General features: G+C 32.9%; 4 protein-coding genes across 9 annotated transcripts in view; 3 read left to right on the forward strand and 1 right to left on the reverse strand.

The window, feature by feature from the left end:
* Wdr62 (WD repeat domain 62) overlaps positions 1-9,255 on the forward strand; it is a 78,940-nt gene extending 69,685 nt beyond the window's left edge. For 5 of the 6 annotated variants that reach the window (XM_065357437.1, XM_065357441.1, XM_065357439.1 and 2 more), the window contains 9 exons: positions 2,926-3,023; positions 3,316-3,479; positions 3,576-3,681; positions 7,453-7,554; positions 7,676-7,773; positions 7,856-8,024; positions 8,097-8,193; positions 8,280-8,443; positions 8,518-9,255. In XM_065357437.1, coding sequence (XP_065213509.1) covers positions 2,926-3,023; positions 3,316-3,479; positions 3,576-3,681; positions 7,453-7,554; positions 7,676-7,773; positions 7,856-8,024; positions 8,097-8,193; positions 8,280-8,443; positions 8,518-8,876 — 1,357 coding nt within the window. In that variant the 3' untranslated portion in view covers positions 8,877-9,255. The remainder of the gene's footprint in view (positions 1-2,925; positions 3,024-3,315; positions 3,480-3,575; positions 3,682-7,452; positions 7,555-7,675; positions 7,774-7,855; positions 8,025-8,096; positions 8,194-8,279; positions 8,444-8,517) is intronic. The other variant, XM_065357438.1, reaches the window with a different exon arrangement.
* Positions 9,256-10,718: 1,463 nt separating this feature from the next.
* On the forward strand, positions 10,719-11,758 carry LOC135840770 (ubiquitin-ribosomal protein eL40 fusion protein). The gene is made up of 3 exons (XM_065357445.1): positions 10,719-10,877; positions 11,195-11,384; positions 11,478-11,758. The coding sequence occupies exons 2-3, from the start codon at positions 11,195-11,197 to the stop codon at positions 11,675-11,677; spliced, it is 390 nt and encodes a 129-aa protein (XP_065213517.1). The 5' UTR covers positions 10,719-10,877; the 3' UTR covers positions 11,678-11,758.
* A 4,604-nt stretch (positions 11,759-16,362) lies between these two features.
* Positions 16,363-24,748, forward strand: subdued. Its single transcript, XM_065357443.1, has 15 exons — positions 16,363-16,815; positions 16,889-17,002; positions 17,090-17,239; positions 17,315-17,478; positions 17,639-17,807; positions 17,886-18,118; positions 18,191-18,351; positions 18,424-18,656; positions 18,726-18,890; positions 19,074-19,277; positions 19,357-19,597; positions 19,691-19,896; positions 19,977-20,149; positions 20,224-20,329; positions 23,054-24,748. The coding sequence occupies exons 1-15, from the start codon at positions 16,660-16,662 to the stop codon at positions 23,231-23,233; spliced, it is 2,655 nt and encodes an 884-aa protein (XP_065213515.1). The 5' UTR covers positions 16,363-16,659; the 3' UTR covers positions 23,234-24,748.
* Positions 24,234-26,683, reverse strand: LOC135840769 (uncharacterized). Its single transcript, XM_065357444.1, has 6 exons — positions 26,327-26,683; positions 26,023-26,243; positions 25,728-25,943; positions 25,468-25,650; positions 25,045-25,387; positions 24,234-24,968 (listed from the first exon to the last, which is right to left on the reverse strand). Exons 1-6 carry the CDS (start codon positions 26,353-26,355, stop codon positions 24,893-24,895), a joined length of 1,068 nt encoding a protein of 355 aa, XP_065213516.1. The 5' UTR covers positions 26,356-26,683; the 3' UTR covers positions 24,234-24,892.
* Between the last annotated feature and the right edge of the window lie 294 nt (positions 26,684-26,977).

The following is a 26,977-nucleotide window of genomic DNA, read 5'->3' on the forward strand; positions in this document are numbered from 1 at the left end:
GAAGATATAATTATTTGGATGAAAAAAATATTGATATTTTGGTTCCTTTTTCAGTTCTCTTTTTGATTTTCAATTGTTTTTGTGACGGTTTAGCCAAGCTTTGAATACGAGGAGTCATTTTGTTGATTTTTCATTGATAATACTTGATTAATCAGTTTCCAATAATTTAATTGATGTTTTGCAAGACTTTGCTCAAATTTCAAGATATCTCGACAAAAAAAAATGATTGCATCTGATTAGATCAGAGATCGGACCAGATCCGGACATTCTCTGAATCAAATTTGATTGAACCAGATCTAATCAAATTTGATCAGATCAAAATGTTAATAGGATTAGATCTCATGAAACATGTTCAGATCCGGACATTCCATGGATCCAATTTGATTTTACAAGATCCAATTTTAATTTATCTTATGTAACTTCTATTTATTGAAAATTCTACGATTTTTGCTAGCTTCAAGTGTCTTTTTGTACAGATTTGTACCTTAGAAAAAAATTCATTCAATTAATCGATTTTTTAAAAAATTTTCATTTTTGAAACTTCAGACAGTTTTAAAAAGATTTTGTTCGAATTTCGTGACGACACGTTAAAAGTTCAGTTCATTTGCATCAATTTTCTTGTCATTTCAGCAAATTTTTGAGAATTTTTTGCAACATTTTTTACATTATTTTCTTTATTGATTTCTGGAACTTCTAATTATTGGCATGTCGGTTTGAATATTTTTATGGTTTTTTATGCAATGTTTATAAAGTTTAATCTAATTTTGATGAAATTTGGTTTGATTTAATTTTTGATCGTTTTCTGTAATTAATGCAATTTTGAAAGTCGAGTTTCATCGACTTTTGGTCACTTTCAACTGTTTTGTGTCATTTAACTTGTTTTTACAAAACATGCTCTATTCAACTTTATAGGAATTTCATCCGTTTTTTTGGTAACTTTCTCTGATTTTATGTTGGTTGTTTAGTAAAAAAAAAAGTAATTTTCGTCAGATTTCATTCCATTTTTGTGATACATATTTTTTCAATATTTTGTCATTTTTGATCATTTTTTTGATATTTAAGAAAATTTTTCAAAATTTAGACAAAATTCTGTCTTTTACGTCAGCTTTTACATTTTCATTTTGTTCAAATTTTTGCGTGACAATTAAATTGGACTCATGGTCTGATGAATTAATTTTGATCAAATCAATTCAGATCAGATCAATTGGGTCTGAACGGATTCAATTTGATCAAAACATTGATAAGATCATCACTGATCAGACCTGGTCTGATCGATTGGATCCATGAAATGTCCGGATTTGATCGGATATGATTTGGTTTGATCAAATCAATTCAGATCAGATCAATTGGGTCTGAAAGGGTTTAATTCGATCAAAACTTTGATATGGTCGATCTGGTCTGGTCAATTGGATCCATGAAATGTCCGGGTCTGATCAGATATGACTTGGTCTCATCAATTCAGTTTGATCAGATCAATCGGTTCCAGTCAATTGGATCCATGAAATGCCCGGATTTGATTGGATATGATTTGATTTGATCAATCAAGTTTGATCAGATCAATTAGGATTCTAAATGGGTTTAATTTGATCAATACTTTGATAAGATTGATCTGTTGAGGTCAATTGGATCCATGAAATGTCCGGATCTGATCAGATATGATTTGTTCTGATCAATTAAATATGATCAGATCAATTCAGTGTGATCAATCGGGTCTGAACGGATTCAATTTGATCAAAACTTTCATAAGATCAGATCTGGTCTGGTCAATTGGATCCACGAAATGTCCGAATCTAATCAGATATGATTTGGTCTGATCAATCAAGTTTGATCAGATCCATTCAAATCATATCAATTAGGTCTGAACGGGTTAAATTCGATCAAAACATTGTTACGGTCGATCTGGTCTGGTCAATTGGATCCGTGAAATGTCCGGATCTGGTCAAATTTAAGCTGATCTAATCATTCAGGTCTGCGCAATCTCTGAACTGATCATATCTAGCTGGCTTGATTAATTAAGTCTGATCAGATGTGGTCTACTCTGATCGATCAGTTCTGAACACTTGTGCAGATCTAATGCGATCAAAACTTTGAAGTGAGTTTGATCAGGTCAGATCTGATCACGCCAATTAGATCCATAAAATAGTCGGAGCTGATCAAATTTTATCTGGTTTAATCAATTATTAGGTCTGAGCGAATCCAATCCGAACTGATTATTCATTAATGAGATGCGATTTGATCTTATCTTATCTGATCAATCAAGTCTGAACAGATCTATAATTTCTAATTTAATTCATTCGATCAAAACTTTGAACAGGTCAGATCTGGTCATGTCAAATTGTAAAAACTGATCAGGTTTGATTATATCCAATCAGGTCTTATATTACACAATAAATTCTGTGGGGAATGGGGGCAATATATATATATAAAAAAAAAAAAAAAAAAAAAAGGTCTTTCCTGTTATATCAGATCAGATCAGATCAAATCGGATGCATGGGATCTGATATGCGAATCTGATCAGTGATCACGTTCAATTCATTTTCCGCTGGAAGTTACGTTAGTTTATATATATATTTTTTTAAATTTAATTTTGTTCTCTTTTTTTATATTTTTTGTTTGAAATTTTTAAATATAAAAAACGACCCTAGAAGTTCACAAAACCGTTGAAAATGTCCCATATTTTTATTTTTTTTAAATTTTATGCTCGAAAAATAGAGAAAAATTACTCCCTATTACAAAAATGAAGTTAAAAATGACAATTTCAAATTTCAAAATAATAATTCGATAATTCGATCATGACTCACTTGAGGTATTATTTTTGTAAAAATTCATACAAATTATTTTTTGATACATTTCCCCTTCGTTTTTTCTTCTATTTTTAACAAACTTATCTTTCAATTAGTAATCCGTTCTCATTTTTATTTTCAGCGTCGATGCATTTATCCAAAGAGAAAAATACCTAAAAGGAACGTACGAATCATTGAGTGGAATGGAAATGGATATGAAACACAATTCAGAATACCAAGGTCAGTATCTTCGTGATCGTAAACAATTACCCAACGTTTGCGAAAACTTTTTAAAAACAATCAAAAACTACTTATAACGAAACGAAAGGACGAGAAATTACGCCATTGTCGAGTTCATCGTCGTGCATATTTATTCATTATTTGTTGAACCTTTTCTACATGTAATCTTGACGCTTTCTTTTTTATTCTATTTGAGTCACAATTTCCCCACGTTCATTTTCCTACTCGATATATGTATTACCCAAAATAGAAAATAAGTTACCGTAAAAGTCATTATTCGTATTTTCGGCAGATAAAAAACACACCATTTCATCTCAACATCACAGCTTTAATTCGGATTATAAAAATCAAAAGATTATTCAAGCCACTATTCAGACGAAAAATGATCTTGAGGCGAATCGTAAAAGGCAAGAGTTGCAGTCTCGATTAGAAGATATTCGAGGAAAATTGGAATGCGTAAGTATATTTCATCATTTACCTAACCATTTTAAATTTATTTTCACCTTTTTGTTTAAGAATATAATTTTCATGTGATTTTTTTTTTCAATGCAGGCCGGCCATTCATCGTTGAAATCTAGTCAAAGTACGATGGACTTACGACGTAACGAAACCTACTTCGTGCCGATGTCCATCCATAAGCCGAATAACGATTTCCAAGGTACTAGAAGTTCTTATAATAATGCTAAATGTGTCTATAATCGCGATTTGTCTAACCAACAACAGAATTTCTCACCTTATCAGTCTTTCAACGGTACTAACGTTGTGAATAATTTAAACTACGCTAGAAAAACCAATAATTTAAATAATAACGAGAGGCCTAACGTATTAAATATCTCATCCGGTTATTCTAACGTTAAACACAATCGATTAAAAAACGTGAACCTATCTCTACCTCATTCTCCGGTCTGCGAACGCGAATTCTCTTCGTCTCGTTCGGATAAAAACAAGAAACGATATTCGTGCAGTTTCTATATCGATTTCAACGAGGAAAATATCCAACCCGCGGCTGAGGCCAACGAACGGTTATTAAATCGAAGCGAAGATGACCTAGACCTTAGCTCTGATTCGTTGGACGATGAAAAAGAAGAATACAGTTCGCCTAAAATGCGTCGTCGTCGATGTATCAGCGAATACCAACTATCGTGGAAAGAATCCGATCACCGGAGAGACGACGAAGAACGTAGAAATTATTGGAATTCGTCTCTGAGTGATATTAATCGATCGCACAGCGAAGAGAATATTTTAAACGACGACGTAGACTCGTTGCAAGATAACAGTGATCGCCACAGCAGCGCTAGTTTCTTCCTTCGAAAACGTAAAGCTTTCAATAGCTCCGAGAGTATTTTAACCGACGAAAGCGAGTATCAGTTTTTATTCTCGAACAAAGAGGTCTTCCGTAGCACCGAAAGTATTCTAACCGATGCCAGCGATTCGAATTTGAATTCTGTATCGGATGATATGAACTTAACCGAAGAAACCACCTGGTCTCAAGTTACCAAACAACCTGTATTCAGGACTAGAAGCTTACAAGACGCTAACGTCAACGGTGGCGGTGAACTAACCAAGTATTTCGTAGCTCAGAAAGAAAAGAATCAAAATCGAAGCTGCGAGATGCTCGATAAACTAGATACCGACGACGTCCGGTACCACGAATCGAAAAAACAAGCCGAATCTTTCTTCATTCCGGTCGAAACGAATACACCGGCTCGTACTCCAGACGATATTAAGCAGATAATAATGAAGAAAATGAGCTCGAGAAAGAAACCGGAATCTAAAAGCTGCGATTTGAAAGCACTCGATCATCCGGTCGTCGTCCATAAACCACCCAAACCGCAAAATAAACCCAACGCTGTGTTAAACAGTAAAACATACAGAAAAAAAATATCCACCAAAGAAGATAAGTTGAAAAATACTTCTAAATCGCTCAGGAATCAAAAGCTCACCACTAGCAAACAAACCAATATGATTGAAAATATTCGAGAGAAAGATAAAGTCAACGAGAAATTTGGCACATTCACCAAGAGTAAATGTAACTTGGGCAAAAACCTGTTGAAAAATCCCATCAATACTAAAACCTGTAACACTGCCAAGGTAAACAATACCTCTCAACCGATTACCAAAACCGAAGAAGTTACCGATTACCAAGTATTAAGTAAGAATACAAAGAACGAAATGTTGAAAAGAGCAATCACCATTACCAAATACGACGCTGATCTAATTAACTCTAGTTTAACCAGCAAATTCGCCTCGAACGAGTACACCAGCTCGGATTTGTGGAAATTTAAAAGACATTCGTTACCTGTACCTTTCGTATCACTCAGCCAATTATCCGATTGCTTTTCTCCGATCAGTAAAGAAAATCTAACAGGTATCTAATCGAAGAATTTCCAAAACATCTCGCTTGCACCCAAAGCTACGCCAATTTTTCGTTCTATTTTCGTTTTTATTTTTTTTTTAGTTTCACGCAACGGCATGAAAAACCTAACGTCTTGTTCCTATTCTAATACTCACTCGCAGCTGAATAGGAATTGAGACGTGGAAATTGACCGAAGGGTTTTTTATGTACCTATCATTGACTTGGAAACTGTAGTGAATGTGCAATGTGCATGTTGAGATATTCAAGCTTACCTGTATAATTTGATTGATTTTTTTTTCAATTTTTATTTGTATCGATCGGAGATCGTAGAAATCGTCGAATTATGGAAGATCATTGTACGGAATTTATCATTTGTGAACGTTGTCGTGCTATTGTAACGCTTTGTTTTACTCATCGAAGTATATTTTATTTAACAAAGAACAGCTTAGCATGGGATTCACTCATAGATATTGATACGAAAGCTATTCGAGTAGTCTCCCCCCCCCCGCGTATTTGAAAGAAAGCTAATTTTATTTATTTATATTTTTTATAATTTGTGCAATTATTTTATTTTTATTTTTTTATTAGTCGTATTTTTAGTTGGTCTTCATTATTCGAGGTAGTTTTTTACGTAATAGATGGGTATTAATAATCACCTTCGAAATATGAACTTTCGGGGTGATTGTATTAATTGAGAATTGGAATTGGCGGCGTAATTAGGAAGATGACTAGAGCATAGAGCAGATTACATTTGTCTGTTTTCCCTCTCTTTTTGATCAGGAAAATTCCTCGAGTTTGAAAACATGCAGAAGAAGCCTAGAGGAACTGACATAGGATTTTTTGAACTGGACGAAGCTAGGTCTAGAGCTTGTAAGAATACCATCCCAGAAAAAAAATTTTGGTGCCGAAGTTCATTTTTCGATTTCTGGTGAATTTTTAAAAATCAAATTAGGGTCAAAAAAGGCAAAAAAATCAAAATTTTACGTAATTGAGGTAGAAAGCTGAAATTTGGTATGTACCCTATTTTCAACCCTCCAAATCGATTGAAAACTGTTTCGAGCCGTTCTGAGCAGTTCTGGAGGCTCCAGGAGATTTTTGGAAGTTGAAATTTCCACGAAATTGTACCCAATCAAGGTGGGAAGCTGAAATTATATTGATAACTGTATTTTCGAAGTGCTTAATCAATCGGGGGTAGTTTTGAACCGTTCTGAAGCCTCCAGCAAAATTTTGGAAGTTCAGGGTTTCCAAAAAAATGGCCAAAATAATCATTCTCAGCACATATCACTGCGATTGATGTTTAATATAATTTAAATTGAAACAACTCTTATGTGATTACTCTCCCTTCTCCCTCCTTCGCCCCTCTGTACAAGAATAGCCTCATCACTGGCTCATTTTTGTAATTGGATATTTTAGAGCAAAGTACAGAACTTCATCATTTTTTTGAACCTTTAAAAATTTTTATTCATGGCTCATATTTTTGATTTTTTCAAATTTTTAAATGATTGCTATCAAATTTTAATTTGCTGATTTTGAGTCTGCTGTTTATTCACTTTAAAAACTAAAATACTACAAACAGATTCGTTTCAAGTTCATCCAGTCTTGAAATAGATCTCTCAAAAAACGTTGATCGTAAAAATTATGAATCTTCTTCTTTTCACCTTTAATTCCATAAAAGCTGTTTTGAGTTTATGCAGATTGTGGAATAAATCTGGACAAAAACCTCTTTGCTATTTACGGCGTTTTGAGTATGCAATTTTATTAACACGTGTTGCTCGCTGCGAAAGAAGGCAGTTTATCGAGCCTGTCAATTGAAACTTCCACCCCCCCCTCCCTCATTACAAAATGAAACATGAAGGAAAAATTGTTTTTGAACTGTACCTAAAAACATTTTAACCAATTTTTATGCTAATTACGCCACCAATGAGTGCTTATATGTTCAGTTTCAGCTTTTCACTGCTGTTTTATTATTTCATCGGCCTATATTCAAGCTTTTTCATGTTTTTGTTACAAATTTAGTGTAAACTTATAGAAAATTACTTGTAAAATTTATGCTAATTCGAGTTGTGATTTCAGTGACTGATAACGGCGATGTTGGCATGAGAAGAAGCTGTTCATTGAGTGATTTATCTGGCTCGAGTATGTTGGTATCGCCAAACAATCAAAAGAAATACGGAGGTATGTTTCGTTTATACATTAATTTTAGTTCAACTTTACTTCAATCGTGTTGTCATTAGTTCAAAAATTTATTAAAATTTTTGTTTGTGATTTTGTTAACTAATTTATTTATTTTTCTCAGATAAATATTCATCGTACAAAAATCAAGATTCCGGATTACATTCCTCAACGCCATTTAGTTCTCCTATATCGAGAAGTTCTTCTGAAATAGCACTTATGGTAAAAATTGATTTTTTTTCCTTCGTTATAATTTAGCTTTTATCTGAATTTTCCGAGTAAATGATTAAATTGATTGTTGCAGCCACCACCGTCTCATTACCGAAGACCTTCACGAGGTGAGAATAATTCGACATCTCAACGTGTCATGAGACCAACCATATCGTCGCAGAATAAAATCAAATCAAATGCTTCATCGATGAAATCGAATTCGAATTTGGCTCGTAGAAGACAAAGTGGATCTTTATCTTATAGTAATTCATTCAAATACTAAATTGCCTTTTTACGGTTACGAAACAAATTTTAATCGATTATTCAAATCGTAGTGGCTCTCAATGATGTTAGCAACATGGAAGATTCCAGCTCCGAAGATAATAAATCAGATAGACCAAGAAATTCGGCAGTATTTTCTGATAAACAAACGTAAGCGTGGCTGTTTTTCAATGAAAAATATATTTTTTTATATCGAATTTATGATTTATATTTTTCAAAATAATTTTTTAATTTAGGCTGAACAAACGATCGAGTAAATTTTTGGAGAGAAGTTGCAGCGAAAGAGATTTATCAGCGTTGAGTTACTTGGCGAATAAAAAACGAAATCATCAGTTGAACGAAGCGAAATCAGAAGCTCAATTGCTCGGTAGCACTTTTCTCGATGTCAATAACCAACCACGTAAGTCAATCATTTCACTTTTTTTTCAGTTTTAAAGTTCATCTTCTTTAACGTAACGCGTATTTAACGCTCAGTATTGAATTTTTCAGTATCTAGAGATCTTCTAAACACAGTAGTCGAGCAATTCAAGAAAACAGCCGAAAACATAATCCGTATTCACGACCGTATCGCCGTCGAGAACATGAACGACGCCGAGAAGAAAATGCTTCTGTTAAGTCTACGTAACACAATCGGCCAAGTACAGAATAATCTTCGCAGTAAATTCGAACCAGGCGATATGATGCAAAATGAGCTGGTCAACAACGATAATACCCCCAAATCAAACAATTCAGATGATATGAGGTTACCTAGTGATAATATGGTTTCGATGATTCAGCAATATTCCGATGTTCTTGTATCGATCGTTCAACAGAAATTCGATCAGAAACCATAAGTCATCCAGTGTAGTATTTTTAATCGGTGTCGTTTTAATATTTTGCGAGTTTATTTTTCTATTTAGGTATTATTGACAGTATTAACATTTTGCGCCATTTTTTTTGTTAACGTTCTATTTTTTTTTTTCATAATTGTTATTTCCGTTATGTACCTACCTACTAATAGTGCTGAACTCTTATCATTTCCTCTCCCTTTTTGTAATTTACTAAAATACTTTGTTTTGTTTCTTCCTTATATATTTTTTTTGTAATTTTCATCATTGTGAATGAACTAGTCATATAGTAATGCGCATTATTAAGTTTACATAAAATCAGTATTAAGTAGATGTTTATTTTTGAACTAATATTAACAAATAAGTAAATACTTTTTGTAAGTTACTGTTGTTCGTGTACTTATTTTTTCAAAATTTTGGGGATATTCGAGGTAAACTATGGGTGGTCTAAAATTAAATTGATATAGATAGATGCGGAGAAATTTGAATTAAAAAATTATTTTGAAAAAGTTGCGTATATTCGCAAGCTACAAACATGAGTTCTTTGAATTTGAATTAAAAGGAGAGTCTTCCCGATTCCCATGTCAAATCGCCGAGCTTTTTACACTTGGGAGTCAGCAAATTTTTAAAATAATTATGTGGATGTAGACGTTTATGATGACGATGAGAGGTCACGAATGGCGCAAGCCGCAGTTCTCAAAGTGCAATTGCAAGGGAAATAACTAAATAAGAGCGCTCAAAGTTATGAGGATTTGAGGAAAACACTCAGAATCAGAAAACAGGGATATTGTAAAGTTCAAAGTTCAAACACGTTTCACAATCACATCGACTTGAAATCTTGAAAACTTCAAATGGTGCACGTTTGGAACTTTTGCCATTTTGCGGATCTTATTTTATTATAGAAGACGAAGAGCTTTTTATTTTATTTTTAGTTTTCAAAGTTTTTGGAGATGTTTAATAAAGAGCTTTTGAGAGTTTTGAGCTTTAGGAGGAGATGTGGTGAAATATAGGCGAAATGCCGAAATGGTGAAAATAATAATTTAAATTAAAAAATAACAAGCGAGGTCCACTGGACCTGGCAAAAGGGTTCCCCACATTTGATTTTAAAAAAATGTAGTAATTATTTTTTTTCATATTAAAATTCTATTTTATCCTAGACACACGAATGAAATATACATATTTATTCAAAATCGTAAGTGAGAGTTCGCTGAATGCGGTGTCTTCGTTATCAGCGATTCTGCAGAAATAAAGGAGATACACATAGTAAAACTTCTGCTCGGAGCTACTCTCATTAGCTAAAAGAAAAGAGCTATCATATTACCAAAACACAAGATAGCTAGAACTAAAAATCAAAAGCAATCCTACATATAATGTTCACATTACACAAACCAGATTTTAAACTCGTAAATTTTTCAATTTTCAACGCAGGCAAAATTAACTCATTCACAAAATGCGATTTCTTAGTTATCGGCGATTCTAACTGTCACTACGTCTCTGTTGATTTACACTTGTCATTGGTTAACTTGATTAGTTGATTCATGATGAAGTGATAAAAAGAAATTTTCGTTGTCTTTGATTTTGATTGGAGGAACATCAAAAACTGTTGGCTGATAAAAACAAAGTAGAAAGAGTTTAGCAATGTTTACTATTTAGAGTTGAAGAAAGTGACTTGGCAGATACAAAGGAGTCTTATGTATAGCGTATTACGCAACACATAAGATACCTTTCTAAATAACGTGGAGGGCTGAATTATTGAAAGCGATTTTAATAGGGTTCCCCTTGGTGGGGGAACCCTAAAAATCAGTGCTGCCAGTTGCCGCATTGAATAGAAGAGTCAATTTTGCCGTGTAGAGGTGGTTCAGTCGGTCGATGTGACACATCCGGCATGTAAAAAAAAAACACGCTAAAGAAAAGACATTGATAAAAAATAATTGAATTTGAAGAAGAAATGAATAATTTGTAAACGAGGTTTCGTATTCTTGAGAAAAATTGGTGTCTCACATCAAGGTAAGTTGATTTAATTTAGTATTTATCGAACTAATCGTATCATTATTCTATGCAGAGTAATTGAATTACTCGCGATGATCCATCAATAAGTTTTTAATGTACACTACGTATTGCCCTATTGCCCACGTGTACAAGAGTAATTAATGCTTGATCTGAAGTTTTAAAAAAGTAATTGTTATGTACCGTAGTTCGATTTAGAGTACTGAAATAATTCGATTATTCCGTCAATCACCATATTTCCCTAACCTTAGGCTGAATTATACATATGATATTATCTAATCACGCCACCCATATAATCAATACATTTCCTTTTACAGATGCAGATTTTCGTGAAAACCTTGACCGGTAAAACGATCACACTCGAAGTCGAGCCTTCGGATTCGATTGAAAATGTGAAGCAAAAGATCCAAGATAAGGAAGGAATTCCTCCTGACCAGCAACGTTTGATCTTCGCCGGAAAGCAATTGGAAGATGGCAGGACTCTGTCCGATTACAATATTCAAAAAGGTATGCTCATTTCTATGTAGTTATTGTGCCTGATTCTTCGTTTTCAAAGTACTGTAAATTTTATTGTCGAATGTATGATTTTGTGTTCTATAGAATCAACTCTACATCTGGTGTTACGTTTACGTGGTGGTGTTATCGAGCCTACCCTTCGGCAGTTAGCTGAAAAGTACAATTGTGAGAAGATGATTTGTCGCAAGTGTTACGCCAGACTTCACCCGCGTGCTACGAATTGCCGTAAAAAGAAGTGTGGACACACCAATAACTTACGTCCAAAGAAGAAGCTCAAGAAGTAATAATATAGTTTCACTCGTGTTTAAAAATTGAAAAAATATTTTCATTCATGTTTAAAAAATATTAAAATATTTTCACCAATGTTTCTCGTGTGATTATTTCTTTGTACTAAACGGTGATTATACCGATGCTTACCGTAATTATCGTCAAACTTTTTCTAACTCGTATTTACACTATGTTACCGGTTAGGGTGTTGGCTGTTGGTTAATCAGCTGAAAAAGTTGACCGTTGTAATAATTCATCGAACAAGAGTTCGTACGAAGTAATTTATGCAAACATTGATCTGCGGAAGTCATTTTTTTTCGGAAGAGATATTCTAGAAGTAAAACCGAAGAGTCAATTTGAGGCAATAATTTTAGTATACTTGAACGTATTATTTTTTATGCATTCTTTCAAGTTGGTGGGGTGGTACTCTAAGAATGAAAGTAGTAATGAGTCAGGAATTGACTTTCGTAGTGGACAATAAAACATTGTTTGGAAAGTTCCTTGTTGAAACCATGCTAAGTAGTAAGTACGTATTCGAGTGGACAACTACTTATACCAAAATAGGAGATGAATGTACTAAAGAAATTTCGAGCTGAAAATTCAATATAATATATGTAGTTAGTTACATTATAGGATGATGGATGCTTTTTTTAATTTTGTCCTTTGTCGAATATCGCGTATAATTCGTGGGAACTTCTGAAAACCCTGTTTCCTTTAAAACGATATAGAATATATGTATAATTGTCAATTCTATTCCTAAATTAAATGTTTAAAAAAATTCAAATACTTAATCAAATGAATTACATATTTTAAAAACCGAATAAATAGAATTAATGGTCAGGTAACTGATCAAAGAAATTGAAATAACCATAATAGCCCACTGAGACGACAAAAAAATCTACCCAACACAATAATATATTGAACATTTTCAAAAGCTCTCCCTATTCTGATAGAGGAATTGTACGAATACGAATTCACTCAAAGCACTAAGACATATTTCTGAACTCCAATCTAGTGAAAACGCTTTCAGTGGTCTCGAATTTTCTAAAAATTGTCGATAGTTTAGGGCCAAATGACCCATCCATATTTTTTATAAATTGTATTCAGCAATATTCACTTGACTCCTATAAAATCGAGACTCTTCAACAACAAAATTTACCTGCGAACATTTTTTGTTAGGATTCGTATTACCATGGGAACTTCATGATTAGTCCCCGAAGAATTTCGATGAAAGGTGGTCCAACCTGAGCCACATATCTACTGAATCACAAAACACTTCAGCTACCTCACAATTGTTAATTTGAGAATTAGGTACAATAAAAAATCAAAACAACCAAGAAATGTTTACCTATTCTAATTCGTAGATTATTAAGAAGTATTCCAACTGGCTGAAAAATTCTTAAACTAAACAAGGAATGCTAAATCGAAAAATCATACAATAATACATCATCATGCACTTGATTAGCCACAATTTCAGGTGCTAATGAAGTGCATTTTTTGATTTTTGGTGAATTAAAAAAAAAATGGCCAAAAATAGTAAAAAAAATTAAAATCTTACTTTAGATTTTTTAAATATGAAATTTCAGAAAAATTTTACCCGATGAAGTTGGAAAGCAAAACTTTACTTTCAAACTATGATTTCAACATTCTGAGTTGATTGGAAGTGGTTTCCAGCCATTCTGAAGCCTGCAGAAATATTTTGGAAATTCCAGATTTTCAAAAATTGACAAGGAAACCGTTTGAATTAATTTCAGCAAGTGTAAACGTGGAAGATGCTCGTTAGCGACCCACTTGATTGATAATAACTAACGATGAAAGGGCTATATAATTTTTCTAAAATCGATATCTGCATGTTTGAAATTACTGTATTCCTCTTTTATAACTTCTTTTTTAAAAGTTTGCATCAAGGTATTCCTTACGATGTGCACTATAAGAAAAAATGTGTTTCAAAGGATCAGTGGAGGATGGCGGGGCGAATATATCCCCCATTGTCATATACCAGAACCAGACTAATAGCCTTTGTCGAAAACACCTTACTTGAATACAACTCTGGTGGAATAACTAATATTCTATAGCATTGTGATGATGTTAATAGAATTGCATACTTGGTTTGCCGTAAATATATTACGAGATCAACCGCATTATTATTTATTTACGGCAAACCGAGTAGGCAATTCATTCAACATCTGTGCATTTTTCCACTCCAAGGAGCTAAGGCTCATACCTCAAGTATCGTTGGATTGCGAACAATTGATTTATTTTATTCGCAAGCAAGGTACTTATCTATTTCTACGTATTAATAAAGAAAATGAATAGGAGATTCGAATTCAATCATCAAGACTTTGAGAAGCCGAAAACTAATTTTTCGAGATGAAAGTTCATAGTTCAACTTTTCATGAAAAATTTAAAAAACTGAAAGTCATTATTTTCATCTGAATGAAGAATGAAGTTGGTAGATTTCTGTGAAATAATATGATACGATTTCTTTAGTACCTAATAAGAGTGAAGTCGAACCTTTTTCCAGTTGTTTATTCAACGTTGAGATTCCAGCAGGAATACCCAAAATAGATAGGTAAATAGAAGTACATAAATTAAAAGTTTTGAGAATCCTCAAACTATTTTTTCGAGATTTTCTAAAATTTTCATAAAATCTCATAATTTATCGATGATTTTTATCAGAACAAAAATTTTCGTTTCAAAGCAAAGAGCACCTATAAAATTGTAAAATTTCTAAATTTTCGATTTTGAACGAACCAATGACAATCGTAATCAGTCGTGATCACTTTATAGACATTATTGGTATTACGTCACAATGAGGCATAATGGTTCTTGCTGAGCGCTGATTGGCTGGTTGGTTTGTGGCGCAAAATTACGTCTAATTAATCAAATATCTCAGTAATTACTGAGAATAATTAAAAAGTAATTAGATATTTGAAATCTACGCATCTGAAAACATACAAGAGAAGTTCAAAAATGAATAAAGTGGAAATTCTCGCGAAATGAATCGTTTATCAGTGTCGCGAATTGTGCTCTATGTTTACAATGATAAAAACCAGAATTCCTAACACTGATAAACGATTTATTTCGCGAGAATTTCCACTTTATTCATTTTTGAACTTCTAATGTATGTTTTCAGATGCGTAGATTTCAAATATCTAATTACTTTTTAATTATTCTCAGTAATTACTGAGATATTTGATTAATTAGACGTAATTTTGCGCCAACTTGACTGATAATTTAATAACAAACCAACCAGCCAATCAGCGCACAGCAAGAACCATTCTTCCTCATTGTGACGTAATACCAATAATGTCTATAGTCTGTTCACCAAAAGAAGGGACCGAGTCTAAACGGAAAGTTTTGTATTTTCGGCCAAATATTTGCGTCGCAATTTTCACTGAAAACTGAGGGTGCGCTTACTTTCAAGTACAAAACACATTACATGTTACGTAAATCGAATGAGTATGTAGAATGAAGTACAAATTCTGATCTGGAATGAAATGAAATATTGATTAGAGGTATATGGTTGAAATGAAATAGGAACATGGACGTGAAAATGAAATTCAGTATTGAAAATTTGAATACTCCTTTGCTGTTTATTGTAAGTGTACCTTGAATTCTCAATGATGGTCTCGATCACTCGCAAATATTTGGCCGCAAACAGAAACTTTTCTGTTCAACTCGGTCCCTTCTTTTGGTGAACAGACTACCTTGAGATCAATGACGCTAAATAATATGAAACCAGCGAGCTTACCAAGAATTTCAGATAAAGTAGGTAATGGATGCAATATAGTTTGTTTTGCATAATATTGCTCTCATAGTTGGCTATTTACATTGAGTGATAATGGCATAAAATTGATTCAACTTTGAAATTATTTGCAAAAATGACTTGTGCGGTACCCACATTGCTTGCAAATAATGATTTACCAATTATAATAATATTTATTGTATTTACAAGTTTATTGATAATATTTTTAGTCATTAGATATTGGATGATGCGTAATCGTAGGATCGTCCTGACTAATCCTAACATGGTTCCGCAGACTAGCACTAGCCCAACTACCAACGTGAGTACTACTTATGTACATTCTATTATTCATATTCATATGTATCATTGCAGTGGTTTTGGGTTTATTAAATTACAATAGTATTAGAAATTAATTGTAAATTGTAATACAATGAGATGATACCAACAAGTATTATAGCTAGTTTGCAGAAGTAGGTATACATAGTTGTAGTTGTATTATAGGCTATGCAATGCAACTAAATAGCAATAATTTTTCCATTACTTTACTAATATTGTTCTGTTGTTACTTGTTTTTAGACACGTCAAAAAGTATACTTCGTTTGAAATTCTGATCATCGTTGGGAAAATTACAAGAACATCAGGATTAAAAATCATTAATGTTGTGCTTCTATGTTTCTGCTTCTGTCATCTTTTCGTTGAGAAGATTTTTTTTCACGAATGTATTCATTTCAAGTTGCATATCTTTTTGGCTGTAGGAAGAAATTTCAAATGATGCTAAAAGATTTATGTTTTTCATATAGAACATAGAACCATAAAAAATGATTTCAACAAACAATTTTAAGCGAAATTTCGCAAAAAAATTGTAATATTTATTGTTTAGTAATTAATTACAAAGAAATAAAAAATGAAAAATTATTTTCAATTCGAAATAAATTTACGTTTCTTCTTTTACCACACTGTTTACAAAAATTAGAAAATTCTTATCTTCTGATTCTTATCACTCGCTATCAAATGTCAAAATATGAATTAGAATTTGGAATTGAGAAAATAGAAAATTTGATTTAATTTGATTTGAACCGTGGTTATTCAAAATATGAACTTTTCTTTGGTCCTATATAATTAGTAGTGTCTTGTGAATCAATACTTCATTAAAATTAAAATCACCGGTTCTGTTCAACGTATAATTTTCATGTGTATCTGAATTGATCTCAGAATCTGATCAGCGTCTGAAAAATCTGATAATTTTACGATATGCATTCTGTATTGAGTAGCTCTTCTGCATATTGCAATGATTACGAGTCAGACGAAGCTTACTATTTAAAATATCCTATTCCACTTCCCCCGAGGCGAACCAATAATCCCAAACCACCCATAAACAGAAGTAAAAAAAGTAAACTGAAGTATGAGGTAAGATAAATTCTGACTATTCGTAACTCTTCGATTTAAACTCACACTCATACATGATTATTTTTTCCAACAGGTGAAACAAATCAGTAATTTGAAATTCTCCGATGACATTAGATCTATCGATTTTGTTCTTGTGTTCAAAAAAGAAGAAGTTTTGCCAAAAATTCCAGATTCTGAAAAACGAAATGTAAGTAGAACTATCTTATTTATAGGATTTCCTTTGGTCAATTGTTGATTTTTACCAATATTGATGATCTTATTTTTATGTAAACAGATATTTGAAGAAAATTTACGTAAAGAGGGTCTAGAACTAGAGTACGATTCTTGCGAAAGTACCAATTTACAGTTTATCAAGATCCACGCTACGAAAGAATTGTGTCGAAGATATTGCGAAATTCTTCGTTTGAGAATGCCGATGAAAAAAGTATACATCGCTCGAGATCTAAATTTCCAATTCATAATACCTATTCATTTACTCGATGATTGATTTTATTCGCAGATTGACAACTTGCAACGAATGCCTTCTACAACATCGAAAGTAGTGAATCTGTTTACTTCAAAATGGAACTCGTTGATACAGAAATTATTCCACATCGATAGATCTCTGTTTCCCGAAATAGATCATAGTTTCACAGCTATTTATAGTAGAGATAAAGAATATCTGTATGTTATAACGACGATGTCGTATAAACCACTGTGTTTGTCTTTTCGCACCTGGCCATCGTAACGCTGTGTTTGTAGATTTTGTATTTGTACTAACGTGATTTTCTTCTAGTCGGTTAGATTTTCATCATTTATTATTTCCAATCTCATTCGTTCACAGATTCGATATAAATTCGCCGAATTTCTTCACTCCTACTGTTCGAGCTAGAATTGTTCAGTTCATTTTGGATAGGAATTTATTCTCGTTGAACGAATCAGATCCGTATAATTTCGGCATCGAGCACTTAATTAACGATGGTGTCTATTGTGCTGCGTATCCTTTACACGATGTAAGCGCTGGGAATATCGTATTGTGGTTAATTTGCTAGATTGGCGGATTAAATCTTTAATTATTGAATCATTTACAGGGATTTTGCGACGTGCCTGGTAGCATTAGATATTTACTGTGTCGCAAATGGGCTTCTCTGAAGAAATGTTTCCAATATCAGCCTGTTGATGTGATCAAGGAATATTTTGGCGTCAAGATAGCTTTATATTTTACCTGGCTGGGGTTCTACACGTATATGTTGATACCGGCTTCTGTTATCGGATTGATTTGCTTTTTGTATTCTTGGAATACTTCTTACAGCGACGAAATAACGTAGGTAGAAGAAAATACATAGCTCGTTCAGAGATTTAGGTGTCTTAAGTATTCAAATTATTATTTTTCAAGGAACGAAATATGCGACGAAAACTCCAAGATGAAAATGTGCCCTTTGTGCGATTACAACTGCACGTATTGGGATATACAAGAAACCTGTAGCCATTCCAGGGTGACTTATTTGTTCGATAATATAACCACAGTATTTTTCACCATTTTTATGTGTTTTTGGGGTGTGTATTTTTGTTCGCCTGTTGGATAAACAATCTTATCACGATTCGGTTTAATTTTCTGCGATATTTTAGGTACACTATTTTTAGAATTATGGAAACGTTATTCGGCTGAAATAACTCATCGGTGGGATTTGACGGAATTCGATAAGCAAGAAGAGTACCCTAGACCCGAATACTTAGCTCGATTGAGACACGTTACTCGTAAAACTGTAAATTTAATCACCAACGATGCTGAACCCAAAGTACCATTTTGGACTATGCGAGTCCCAATGACCATGTTTAGTTTTTCTATTGTTATATTCTTAGTAAGTCGAACTAGATGAAGATATGAAATGGGATATTTCGTGGTTTTTGAGAATTCTGTTTTTTTTCAGGTTGCTGTTGCATTTGCTGCTGTGATAGGTGTTGTATTGTACAGGATCTCAATTTTAGCTGCATTTTACGCTTGTTCCAATAAACTGATTACGAATTACGCTCTGATATTGACGAATATTACCGCGGCTTCGATTAATTTATTGTTTATCGTTATTTTGAACGTGGTTAGTAATGAAATTTTGATAGTTTAATTTACATCGTATTTGAATGAAGAAGTTTATTACGATGATAGCTGATTACTAAAGCTGTAGCTTTCCGTCATTATAATTTTACTATCTTCATTCTTCGAAGAGAATTCAACCCCTATGTCTGCTAGATCATAATAATGTTCTGTTTAAAATTCGCAGTTGTACTCGTGGCTGGCGAAATATCTCACCGAACTCGAACTTCATCGTACTCAAACTGAATTCGATGATTCGTTAACCCTGAAAATGTATTTATTTCAATTCGTCAACTATTACGCGTCCATTTTTTACATCGCATTTTTCAAAGGTAAATTCGTCGGTTACCCGAAAGAATTCTCTCGAATATTTGGATACAGACAAGAAGAAGTTAGTTAAAATGAGCATTTTTTTAAATGATTTCTTAATATGTACCCCTGATCTCTAATTGCTTTTTTAAAATTTACAGTGTGGTTTAGGAGGTTGTCTGATGGAGTTATGTATCCAACTAGGAATAATAATGGTTGGAAAGCAAACATTCAATACAATAATTGAAATCATCGAACCGTTAGTTTATAAATGGTGGTACACTAGAGAAGTAATAGGTAAAAAAGACAAACCTAAAAAGACAGATGCGCGGCAATGGGTCGAAGATTATAAATTGGTTCCTTGGGGACCTCAAGCATTATTCCCCGAATATTTAGAGATGGGTAAGTTAAAGTCGTAGTCACGTATCTACATTTTGTGACTGGAAATTTAAGTTGGTAAAATTTACGAAATGGTTTTTTTTTTTTTTTTTGAAGTTTTGCAGTACGGTTTCGTCACTATTTTCGTGTCAGCTTTTCCTCTAGCTCCGTTGTTCGCTTTATTAAATAATGTATTAGAGATGCGATTAGATGCTACGAAATTACTCACGTATTATAGAAGACCGGTATCCCAACGTGTGAAAAATATAGGCATATGGTATCGTATCTTGGACTCTGTTGGAAAATTAGCTATTTTCACCAATGTAGGTTATTTTATATCGCATAATTATCAATTTGATTAATCAGCGAATTATTGAACTGTATTCTTTTTTGTTGGCTTCAGAGCTTCATTATAGCTTTTACGTCGGATTTTATTCCTAAAATAGTTTACATGATTACCGAAAGTAAAAATTACACGATGAATGGATATTTGGAGTACTCTTTATCGTATATGAATGTTAGCGAATTAAACCTAGACGAACTGCCACCTAATCCTGGAAATATTACGTATTGCAGGTTTGTGTAGATTTTTTATATTCTCGAGGAAATTTTTTCAAAAATGAAGTCCAATTAATGAAATTTGTTTCTAGGTATAAAGATTTCCGAAATCCGCCTTGGGTCGCAGATAGATACAAGCTTAATGTGAAGTTTTGGCATGTTCTGGTTGGTCGCCTGCTGTTTATGGTGATTTTTCAGGTACCTATTTATTTATTTATTTATTTATTTTGGTCGTATTTTTTTGAAAGGGAATATTCACCTTTACAACTCGTCAGCTCCGATTGAGCTGAAATTTGGCTCACTGAAAGAGCATACCACCCAGACCTCAGATCCAAATTTTCAGCTGCCAAAATTGATTTTTTTAAATTTTTGGCGAATTTTCGAAAACGAGCAAATATGGAGGTGAAAATCTGAAATTCGGTTTATATGCCTACTAAATTTGGTTCCCAGAATCGTTTGCCACCATTTTCAGATGAGCTTAAAAGTCTCAAATTTTTCAAAAAATTCCAATATCCTCAATGTTTGCAACAAATTATTCAAAAGTTTGTCTACTCCCCCCCCCCCCTCCTGAAATTGATTTCTCGAGTCGATTGTGATCGTTTTTGGGCCAATTTGGAGTCTCTAGCAAAATTTGATTTTTCTCCAACAATTTCAAATTGCTCCAGAAGACGTTGTAATCAACTTCGGCTGCTGAACATTTAATCCTACCATAAAATCGACATTCCGAATCGATTAGTGTCGGTGAATCAGAAATCCAAAGCGACGAGTTGAAAAGTGTACTTTTTACTAGTTAAAAAATCTCATAATTTGAAAAAAAAAATCAAAAATTCAAAACTTCTACTTTTAAAAGTCGCAAAAAAAATGAATGTCTACTGGATGGTTGCTTTGTCATTTTTGGAGCAGTATTATAAACGATTCAAAATTACTGGACAAAGACGAAATTCAAGTGGACAGGGGGCAGTTAGCCCACGTCTTAGCCTTTAGGGAAGTTGGTAAAGTTGACATTTCACCATTTTCTAGATAGCAAAAGAAAACCAACTAGATAAATTCAATTCAATGATTCATTAAAAGTTGATGAGAATTTTCAACAGTTTAGAACTGCTTGAAAATTTCAACGGACGAGTAACGACTTGAGTGAACTTTTTTTTTAACAATTCAATAAATTGACGACAAAAATTAGCGAATTTTATGATTTTGACGAGTTGCTTACGCGGAATTGTTCAAAAAAATTGAAAAATTGACTTTAAAAATAGGTAGGTAAATTTTAAGATTTTGAAAAAATAATTTGAAAAATTATACAAACGTTTTCAAGGAAGTTTAAAAATTGACTGAATTCAAAAAACTTGTCAAATGTAAAAATAGAAAAATTTAGTATTTTGAAGTTTTTAAAATTCTCAGGCCAAATTAAAATTTCTAAGAAATAAAATTGTCATTCAAATTCAAAAAAAATTGAAAGCAAATTTCATAAGCTTTTGCCCTCGCTTTGCGCATTTCTGTTTCAAAGTTGAAATTTCTAAAAAAAAAAAAAAACCGGTACCTATGTATTTCAAATATTCTCAAATTTTGAAGCCAAAAAAATGAATATAAGCTTAATACTAAACTTCTCTCATAAAATAGTTTTTTTTTTTTTTATTATTGTTCAGAATAGAATTTTTGTCCTTGCTTCACTTTGATTAATTCGTTTCTCTTTTCCAAATCCAAAATTTAAATGTATTTCACTTTGTCCATAAATTCTCATGAAGCAAAACAAAAAAAACACTTGAAAAATCTTAGTTGGAAGGGTTGGGAATTTTTAGCGATACTGCTCCACCGCCCCTTCTGAGAAAGCACTTTGGTTTATCCCTGTTGCGTGTTGCTGGAGAAAAGTCAACTTTTGCTGGAGGCTTCAGATGTTGCAAAAATTGGCGATTTTGTAATTTTTTAGGGATTTTTTCAAATAAAAAAAAATGCACTTTTCAAGTCATTAACTCGTTGCGATTCACTCGCCTCAATCGATTAGAAATATCGAAGTTTGACAGGATTAAATTTTCAGCTGCCAAAGTTGATTACAGCGAGCGCCTTCTGGAGCAATTTGAAATTGCTGGAGGAATATCAACTTTTGCTGGCGGCTTCAGATCGGTTGGAAAAAGGTCGCAATCGATTCAGGAGGTCCTCTATAGTACATATACTTATAAACAGAATTTCAGATTTTCATTTCCATGTTTGCTTTTTTTTGTGTAAAATTAATATCCCAATAGACTATTTCCAGCATTTTCAAAAATTCGCCAAAAATCAAAAAATCAATTTCGACAGCTGAAAATTCAGCTCTGAGGTCTGGGTGGCATGCTCTTTCACTTTCAGTGGGCCAAAGTTCAGCTCAATCGGAGTTTTCTTGTTAGGTAGAAATGAATTGTTACACTAAACTTACGATGGAAGGCAGGGATGAAGTGGTAGTTTATACCTTTCTATGCATGACGCATTTGCTTTATTACTTCACATTGGTATTGTGGGTAGCTTTTGTTCCTGAAAACGTATCGTATAGGTACAGGTAATCTGCATTACTCATTCTAAACTCTGAATGGTCGGGCACGTTGCAACTGGTTTGCATGAATACAGACCAAAAGACCACACAAATGGTTGCGCTGGACGAAAGGTTGGCTTCTATGCTTACGCTGACAATAGGATGACATTGACTAATGAAGTTGAAACACTTTCTTCGTTGTTCAAATTTGAACCGAACACGTTTTTTTTTTTTTCCAAACAATTAAATGCGTTGTAACATGAAATTCTAACATTATCCTACTATAGGTACTGAAATAATCAGCAAATTTTATCTTTTTACGTTATAAATCATCCTGACACCACTAGATACTCCAATGTCCAATTTTTTGGAATTTTATTTCAACGCAATTTAATTTTCTTCTCGTTGATAATTTTTTACAGAATTTCGTTACGTTGATGGTTATCGTGATTCGATGGTGTATTCCCGACGTACCTGCCAAATTGAAAGAGAAAATTCAGCGAGAACGTTATGTCACTAATCAAATAATTATAGCACAGGAAACAAAGCAAGCTACGATGAATAAATGTTCATACGACACCGAGGCTGAACTTGAATTATGAGTTTAAAGTTTGAAATATTGTTTGGCAAACAAATACTCGCGTATTGCATAATTTACTCCTTTATGTACTTATTCTAGTCTTTTGTGTGGTTTTTATGAATTGATTATCGAATCGATAATTTTACGTGTAATGACGTCCAAGTATATCCTAATAAATAATTTTCATCGAATAATACAATTTTTGCGTTAAAATTCTGCGCTTCTGAAAAAAAAACTTCAGGTTCTTGATAATTTATGGAAAATGCATTTGTAAATTTTAGAGGTGGGTAATCTCTCCAAATAAATCGAAAGTATTTTTGTACTAAAATTGGCCCTTTATTCGAGTTATTTTTTCCACCATACTTTGAGAAGTAAGTATTTGAAAACACACATAACACACTTAAATACTCAGTTACGCTGAATTAACAAATAACAATTTGTAATAAAAACCGAATAATTCTTTTTATTACTTTACAATAAACCTATTCGAACTACAACTACAAGTACATAATTACAAAATCGTGTACTATATGCTTTTCACATACGTATTCCGGAACCCTATTTTTATTTAATAAATTTGTATTCATATCACTCAAGAAAATAAGGACGGATTCGAATATTATTCGAGACTCGACGCAATAATATTTCTGAATTGTAACTATTGTATATGTTCGAACATGAACCTAATAAACGTCATGACCTGGTATACCAGTTAATTCATCTTATTATAACATTCAATTTACAACAATTACGTTGTAATTAATTCAATGATTCGTGTAATTCTTAGATAAGTCACGTTGCACGAAACGTTGGCGAAATGTAGGTCTTATTAAGTGAAAGAATTGCAAAAAAATGAAAAAAAAAATTAAAACTTATGACTTTAGACTAGAAACAGCTTATATACGAGAATAGGTAAGTAGTAAGCATACAAAAATTTGGCTGAATAAATTTGACTTATTGCGTAGGTAGGTATTTTTCCAGATAAGCGGGTTGATATTTATCAATAAAAAAGTAAAAGAACATTTAGAATAAACTCCACGTTTATGTACTTGAGATATATAAACACGCAGAGTTCGAATTATCACGTAAATACATACAAATGATTCGAACGTTTATCGAACAAATCCATAAATGTTTAATCAACTATACTTGGATTCGGTTATAAGGTTCACCGCTTTATCGATAAAATAAGAAAAAATTAATCAAAATGATACGAGGACCGGAAAAATTACACATTGCTTGGTAGAGAGTAAACTATACATATACAAACACCTTAATAAAAGATTAATTACATGGGAGAAAAATAGGCCTAACTTAAGGGGAACAATGTACTCTGCTCACAAAACATCAAGTTTTTCGATCATATTACCCTGTAATCGTATCACAAGTAGGTATTTATTATAAACACATTTGGGAAGTTATTGTCTTATTCAATAAGATAAAAAAAAGTTAAAAATGAAAGACTAAATAAAAACATATTTAAAACGGGTATATAACTATTCCTATAGGTAAATAAAAAATGAAAAAAAAAAAAAAATCAACCGTGATGACGGAATTGGTCTCAATCTAAAATAGTACAAAATAACAGACTAGCTTATATAGTGTTGTGCTTAACTCGTCAACGAGATTTATTCAAAACTAGGAATAAAAAATAAAAAATATAAAAATCAGTCGCGAGATTCTAGACTGTAGTGTTCTGTAGTCTTGTAGCTAATTGCGTTTCTAGATTTGTATTATTGTCATGAACCGGAACATATCTGTAAGGCAAATGACCCAGTTATCGTATAAAATTTCAACTTTTATAGACGTATTTCGTAATCGAATTACACGCACCTGTGATCAGATATCATTTGAGATGCGCATTTACAACAAACGTAAGTTTTAGGCTCACTGCTACAGCCTCCGTTAAATATCAACATGCCATTATTTTGTCCCCATCCGGTAGAGCTCAAATTAGGAATATCTGTAGCGTTACTAGCTGAACTAGTAGATGGCATGCTTCTCAAACTGCGTCGATTATTATTGTTAGAAGTATTTGGTAGATTGAAAAAGGGAGAATATGGTGGAGGTGCTTCGTATTCTGAAGGGGCACATGGCTCTACTACGTTGGAAGAACAGCCTAAAGCTTGAATTACAGTTTTGGCTCGAGCTAGCGCTTGTTTGGCTTTACAATCACCTGTAAAAAAATTGCATTTTGTGAGAAAAAATACGTCTAGAAGTCGAAATTTAATCAAGTAGGCGGTTTTGAAAACTTACTGGCGAATTGTAGTTCGTGATTGACACCGATTTCATCGGGTAGTTCGTTTACAATTGCTTTTTGTGCTTGTAAGACAACGTTGCATTTTTGAGACAGCGAGATATAAGAATCAGTCAATTTTTTCAAGCCTTCTTTCACGCGGATTAATTTGATGATTTCGTTTTCGCTCACTTTTTCTGTAACTGCAAAAAAAAAAAAAAATTAATGCATACAGAAAATTGTACGAATACTTGGGTTTTTGTTTCACCAAATTAATTACCTTCTAATTTAGCGAAATCTAGAGCTCGTCTGGCAGTTTTTAATTTTTCTTCTGTATTTAATCGATCTTCCACACTACCACTATATGATTCGGAAAGTCGTTTCTTCATTTTAGCCTCATTTCGTTCACATTCTTGTAAATTTGACTTAGCTTTGTCTACATTTTGTTCGCTTTCTAATATAAGTTCGAATTGATTCTTGAATTTCTTCAAATTATCTGTAACATATAAAAGGTTGAAGTTTTCTACAAGTTGTTCAAATTTAGGCCTACATATTGAATAACTCGATTACTTTACCAAAATATTCGTTATGTATGTCATTCCAAAGACAATTCAGTTCAGTAAAGAGAGCAAATAAATTTTTAAGTCCTTCGTGAGGTTCACGATGAGCCCATTTGATCAAATCCTCGACAAACATTTGATGTGCCTTAACACCGGATTTTCCGTGGGATCGCATACCATCGAGATCGGATAGAATTAAATTGATTTCTGAGTACGATTTCAGCCTAATGCTTCCACTAAAAGAACAAAATTTTAAATTACGTAAATTAATAAAGTATCAGTAACTATAGGCTTGTTAAAAAATATAAAAAACACTCACCGTTTCAAAGCCTTTGTTGCTCTTTCCATTTTAATTGTGTTTCGATCTTGTATTGAGTAGGTAAGTAAGCTATATGCAGGAGGTGAATCAAATTAACATTCTATACTTCGAAAATATTTGGCACCGATCACGATAATCACGGGACGACTTCATGACTCTACAACACCGATGAAAAATCACGACTGTACTAAGACAAAGAGACACAATGAACTGGAGTTTGAACACTGAACAGGAACAAAGTTATAAGTCCGGACACTGGACAGGCAGGCTAGAACGATTCAAAACAATGAAATCAATCATTATTGATTGATTGCGAGCTTACGACAATCGATTCGTTAAAATCGAAGATGTGATCGATCGTTTTGATTTTTTGCGGAACTTTCATGGACCATGGTACCAGCTTTTGCATGATTTCGAGCGAATATCATTTTTAAAAAAATTCTAAACGACTGTCGAAATTTTCATTTTTTAACCTATTTATTTTCAATATTTGTTTCATTATTCAATATCAAATTATCCCGAAAAACTGATTTTGAGTTTTAAAAAATAATTTTTAAATTTGATTATTCAAACAAAATTAATTAACGGTCATTTTACCATTTTCGAATGATTCGCTCAGTCAGCAAGCATTTTCAAATGCTTCGGTAGGTA

This window comes from Planococcus citri, chromosome 3 (genome assembly GCF_950023065.1).
Source record: "Planococcus citri chromosome 3, ihPlaCitr1.1, whole genome shotgun sequence".
NCBI lineage: Eukaryota > Metazoa > Arthropoda > Insecta > Hemiptera > Pseudococcidae > Planococcus > Planococcus citri.